The sequence below is a fragment of the Barbus barbus genome (assembly GCF_936440315.1).
Source record: "Barbus barbus genome assembly, chromosome: 17".
NCBI lineage: Eukaryota > Metazoa > Chordata > Actinopteri > Cypriniformes > Cyprinidae > Barbus > Barbus barbus.
The window spans coordinates 23430309-23436308 of NC_136745.1; the positions used below are offsets into that span (position 1 = coordinate 23430309).

General features: G+C 39.0%; 1 protein-coding gene across 1 annotated transcript in view; it reads left to right on the forward strand.

Moving 5' to 3' along the window:
- LOC306883703 (vascular endothelial growth factor receptor kdr-like) overlaps positions 1 to 5192 on the forward strand; it is a 40599-nt gene extending 35407 nt beyond the window's left edge. Inside the window, exons 27-30 of the mRNA XM_079439114.1 lie at positions 108 to 229; positions 866 to 944; positions 1050 to 1150; positions 3449 to 5192. Of these exons, the coding sequence (XP_079295240.1) occupies positions 108 to 229; positions 866 to 944; positions 1050 to 1150; positions 3449 to 3626 (480 nt within the window). The 3' untranslated portion in view covers positions 3627 to 5192. The remainder of the gene's footprint in view (positions 1 to 107; positions 230 to 865; positions 945 to 1049; positions 1151 to 3448) is intronic.
- Positions 5193 to 6000: the final 808 nt, after the last annotated feature.

Here is a 6000-nt window from a genome sequence, read left to right on the forward strand (position 1 = left end):
CCCTTGCAGATTTATGTACAGATTTCTCCAGAATCCTATAAAACTATATGCAGGGTGATGTCACAGTGTAAAATGAGCTGAATGTTTAAACACCTTGTCTCTTTTAGGAGGGAAAACACTACATCCCAATCAACACGGCCCTGTTGACCAAAGCAGACCCCTCAAACCTGAGCCCCACAGAGGAGACCTCCACCAGACCTGTCTCTCTTAGAGACTCCGGGACGGCTTGGTAAGATAGCTTTATCTTATCCATTTAACGAATATATGCTCAGACTGATTTGTTTTTGTAATTCAGATGTTATGACTCACTCAGAATGACAATATTCAGGAGAACTATTTTAGAAATTTGTTTTTTGTAGATAAAGTTCTACCATCTATTTTCTGGTTTCCATACTTTTTCCTGTTTCAAACATGCACTACACGTCATCCCAACAGCCTTGAATGCTTGAATGGTTTAAAAGTGAAGGAAAGCACTAATTGGTTCTTGATAAGAAACGGTCCTCATAGGCCCCTCAAGGAATTTCCTCTTTTGCCACAAATGCAGTTTCAGGATTTATGCCTACATATTTATCCAACCCTTGTGTTTTCGTAGGTCCTTCAAGTATATTTGTAGAGAACAGTATCAAAATGCTGCAATCCCTTTTATCCCTTAAACTGAATTTAAAAGATATCGCTTTACCCTGCTGCGCAAAATTAAATTAAAAATATTTTATCCAACACAGTATGGAACTTTTACTTGGAAACGGTGATACCGAACACATCCCTCTCACTGTAATGTGTTTCGTGTATTTGTTTTGATCTGCCAGACATGATGTCATGAGAAACCTTCCACAGTGATCTGATATGGAGTATTTCATGCTTTCAGGAACATCAAGATCCGCCCAGCGAGTGTGAAGACCTTTGATGAAGTAATCATGGAGAATGGAACCAATAAGATCCACGAGGTGAAGAGCTGGTTTTTCACACTCCCTCCTTCATAAGAAAAGGCACATTATGAAATAATGCAAATATATTGTATCTGTGGTTAAATCATGTTTGGTTGTTCACAGGGAGGCCAGTCAGACAGCGGAATAGGTCTATCTTCAGACGACCTGAAGACACTGAAGCGTCTGGAGTCGCTGGCCAGACCCCGGAGTTTCTTGGCCCGAGTGTGAGTATAGTGCATTCACTCCTATTTAGACTTTTTGCCTGGACCACAGGAATGGTTAGGTCTGCCGGCGTATGCCCTGGAGACCCTCCCACTGGGCTGGAATGTAGATGCCACAATTGTCAGTTTCTCCCCCTCATCTCCACACGACTCCAGCTACTACCCCTTTTCTTTGAGAGACGTGCCTGCGCGAGAGTCTCTCAGACAATGGCACAGTGGAGAGATATTGCCTAAGGTGACAATCTCAACAGCCAGACAACAAAAGCAGGGCTGGGCGTGTGACTTGTTAAAGCTGGCTGTAAGGTCTGGTGACTAGCATCTTTGTTTGTACCGCCTGGGTCATAATGGCCTCTGACTCCATCGCTGAAACATGCTACAGATATGGCACATGGCCATCTCATACAATAATATGCCTTTATTTTATTTAGGAAGTATTTGAGAGGATGAGTGTTTAATACTGTTAGTGATTACAATATATTCCATTTAGGGTTCTATTATTTGTGCTACAGAATATAAGCTGTGAATACAACTTAAATATATTGAATGCTTAATAACAATTTAGACGATCCCTTAAAAACAGTCAGTTCTTGGCTGAGACCAGCCTAATAATTTATTAACCACAGACTAAAGTTTGCTGGGGTCTGAGACATCATTACTTGTTCATAAATGGGCCCCAGGGCAAATGGCGCTGAAAACTAAAGTGAAGGTGGCCTTTTAAGTTATTAATGACAGGCCATTGGGCTGGATTAGCCTTGGTTTTGTTAAAGCGTTTGAGATCTGAGACGACGTTTATGGTCTTCCAATGCAGCAAAGGCCAGGGTTAATCTACAAAGGTTATCCTCTAAATTGCATTCAAGGCCTTGTGGACTATACGGCATCCTAATATTTGAGGGCAGTGGTTTGGACCACCAATTGCAGCTAGATAAATAATGATCATCTCTTTCTGATTAGAGGTTTATGACTCAGACCTGGAGAGGCAAAGTGGTTAACTGACTAATCATGGTCATGCTGTTCAGTCTAAATATGTGAAGGGCAGCTGAGTGCAACAGTGGCTACACCACAATGCCAGTGCTATATTATATGATCTTTATCTATAAAAGGATCTTATTTTATGGTCTTGTAAAAAAAAAAAGAAAAAAAAAATATATATATACTACCACTCAAAAGTTTGGGGTCAGCACGATTTTTTAAAAACAAATTAATACTTTAATTCAGCAAAGAAGCATTAAACTGCTGAAAAGTGACCGTAAAGACATTTGCATTTACATAAAAAGAAGTAATGGAAAATCTGCAAAATCCAATAAATTAATACATTAATAAATATATTATAAATTATTGGAAAAAAATAATAATAAAAAAATTTTCAGCAGTAGTGTATAGATCAAGTATTTTTTTTGAAGTAAAGATGTCATTATCAAAAAATAATCCCCAACATAGAGCAATTACTTTATAAGAAAAGAAATGTCCACTGCAGTGTACAAATATGACTGTGAGTGAGTCCACAGCATGATACAAAAAAGACATGAAAGCAGCGCCGAACATCTGACCACTGAATGCTGCGATCAACCAATCAGATTCAAGTGTTCCAGAGAGCTGTGTAACATGTTTTAATAACACCACACCACACTTCCACCATTTTTAAATTCCTCTAACTGCTATGATTGATGAGCCAAGTTTGATTACAAATGAACGTAGTCAAAAGGTTTTGATTAAAAACACTCTGTCTGGCCTCTGTCAGCACTCCCCAAACTTTCCATGTCTAGTGCCCTCCTCATCCCAACCCAATATGATGAAAAGCTGGGCACAGCCTGCAACCAGCTGGCAAATCCATGCACAAGTTGCCATGGTCACAAGCATGGGGAAAAAAGCCACTCGGAGCATGTAGAGAATGATGTATATATTGTAAAGAGGCGGCCCCTGCCGAGGACCCACTCAATCATTGTCACCTTTGACCTTCTACAGCTTTACTGCTACGTCCAAGATTCTCCCTCCACATTGTGCCTTTGGATTCCACCTGGTACTCCCACATTTAGTATGCACATATGTGAAGTGCTTGGCACTGATAGCTCTGCTTCACACTGTGTACAAATCCCAATACATGCCATTTCGCATAGGCATTTACTGCAAATTATCACCTCTTGAGAGACTATAGACTAAAAGCAAAGTGAACTCACAGACTCCCTCCAGGGTGTCTGACCCGTTGACCCCAGATGAAGAGTTATAGCAACACACAGAGCAATGTACAACACAATAATTATATTTCAATTGGAACTCATTCTAATTGGTTTGCCTCTTCCACAGGATGAAGAGCAAAAGTAAGGAGTCAGTTCTGCTGGAGGGCGAGAATGAAAAATACCCACCGCTTGTTCCCTCACTGGACTTGAGTCTGGAGGACTCCTCTCTCGACCCAGAGCTGGAATGTCATAGCCCACCTCCAGACTATAACTATGTGGTCCGTTACTCCACACCACCCGTCTGAGTTCATCTGCACTCCTTAGCCGCCTCAAGTCTCACTCAGTTTTGGAGGATCTGATTGGTTGGGTCCATTTTGTCTCTGCATATTAGAGCTCGTTTATTTTCCACCACTTTTTTCCACTTTATCTTGTACTGGACTGGTCATTCAGAGTTTCACGTTTTCTCTTTCTGTGCACTTTTCAAGGTAGTGTGTGAGTACAGTGGGCTGCCACTCATATCATTGTGGCAGTCTGACATACAAATGGACCACCTCAGGTATTCCTGCAGTCTACTGTGAACACAACTAGCACATTTTATTACAATAACGGCATTGTTTTTCCCAGCGAAATATATTTTTCATACAGAACGGTGGCTAATTATGAAATCTTTGTTCAGTGGTTAGAACGAGAGGACAAAGGCAATTCTTATTTTATTTCTAGATAAATATTTTATTGTAATGAAAACTGGAATTTTGGTTATATGGTATTCTATTTTTATTTTGCTAAAATTATTTCGGAGCTCACTAAAGCTCTTTTTTTTGTTTTAGGAAAATATTTTTCTTTAGAATAAATTTCACTCATATTTTACTCTGTCAGACGCAAATGTCAAACAAAGACCACAGATCATGAATATTTGAATGTGCGGTCTGAAATTCCTTCCCCAGAACTCAATCTGAAATTGCAGGACACATTGATCAACACTATGGATGTACATTGTATTTCCAGGTTCTGTTGCTTCAGTCTGAGGGCCGTTTTCCTGAGTCTTGCTCAATGAAGCTAAAATTAATCACTTTTGTTCCCACATATAATATTTTTATCATCATAGCTTTTAATCTGGATCATTTTAAAGACATTAGTCAAGCTTAATGTCTTACACATGTCAGGACTCAGTTATCATTCAGTCTATCACTGTGAAAAAGGGTTCTAAAAGCCTTAACTCATGCACATTTAATAGAAAACATTCTGTTAATTATCGTTCAAATTTGGACCACAATAAAATGGCCTTGCTCTGTTCAAAAATAGTTACACTGCCTTGTGTACTTTTCATATTATGTTGTTTACACTACTGTATACATAACAGCATGTAATATGTTGTGCAGCTATTAACCAGAGGAACGTATTCTGTTACTGATTCAGTAGACTTTCGTGCTAAAATACTACTAAAGCTGGCAAGTCAGGCTATAATATTGTCAACAGGCTGGTCACTATATAAATTGTCATGATAATTATAGTAAAAGCATGTGCACACCTGTATGTGCTATCAGTATTAACCCCTTAACATGATGGAATGGGTTGGAAATCATTGCATTGGTTAAATCAGATTATATATTGACAGTTGTAAAAGCAGTTAGGCCCCTTATTCCTAATTATTGTTTTAAGTCTAAGTACTACATTCATAGTTGATGGACTGTTTTCCAAATAATGAAATGTATATACTGCCAAATGATGCTTTCAATAATGCTATTTTGACTGACTGGTATTTGTGAAGTAATATTGTATGCACTGATATTTTCTACACATATTGTTTTGTATTATAATTGTATTTTAACATTAACCAAGTATAAATAAAGATCTATATATTTATACATAGCACCTTTTCAGAGTCATGATTGCATTTGTACTAGTGCATAACAATGACAATTGTTTGCCTTTCAAGTACTGCATTCTTCTGCACATACCATGATTTCTGATAAGTCTATACATATTTCCAGTAAGGTTAGGCTGACTATTATAAGATTCTTGGTGGAGATGGTTAGGCTGTGTGTCATCTGTGCACTCTTCCTCCTGCTCCTTGGCCGCAGAGACACATTTCCTGAACGGGGCGGGGTGACGGCAGTCTGTCTGTCACCAGGACAATACCTCTGTGAGCAAGAAAAGGAAGGGCTTCTCCATCATTCCCATTATAACAGAGCTCCAAACACAAAACTTCCCAAGGGCCAACAGTGCCTCCCAGCTTTGGCGCTAAAACGCTAAATGTGAAAAAGGTGCATATTGCTGCCGTTTCTGCTTGTCATATAAAAGATAAACAGTGTGTGCTTTGTAAAAGTTCACTTGACTTATTGAGGATTGGCGGTGCGTTATTGGCTTGTTATGAAGGTTGTGAGACATGTAAACTGATTCAGGAATATGAGCTATAAACAAACAAGGGAAGGATGTTGGGAGGGTTAGGGTTCATCATATTCTGGCTACAAGCGCAAATGTGGCATTCACGCACACCTCATAATTTTCCAAGCTCACAGGAAGTACATAAAGTCTCTGAGCTCTGCAGTTAATCAGAGTTCTAAACTTCCCTTGCTCCAAATGAATATGAATATTATGTGATCATGCATCATTTCCTAAATGTTTTCCAGTTACCAGTAAACCAAGAAAAAGTACTAAACAAAAAATATCTATCTGTTT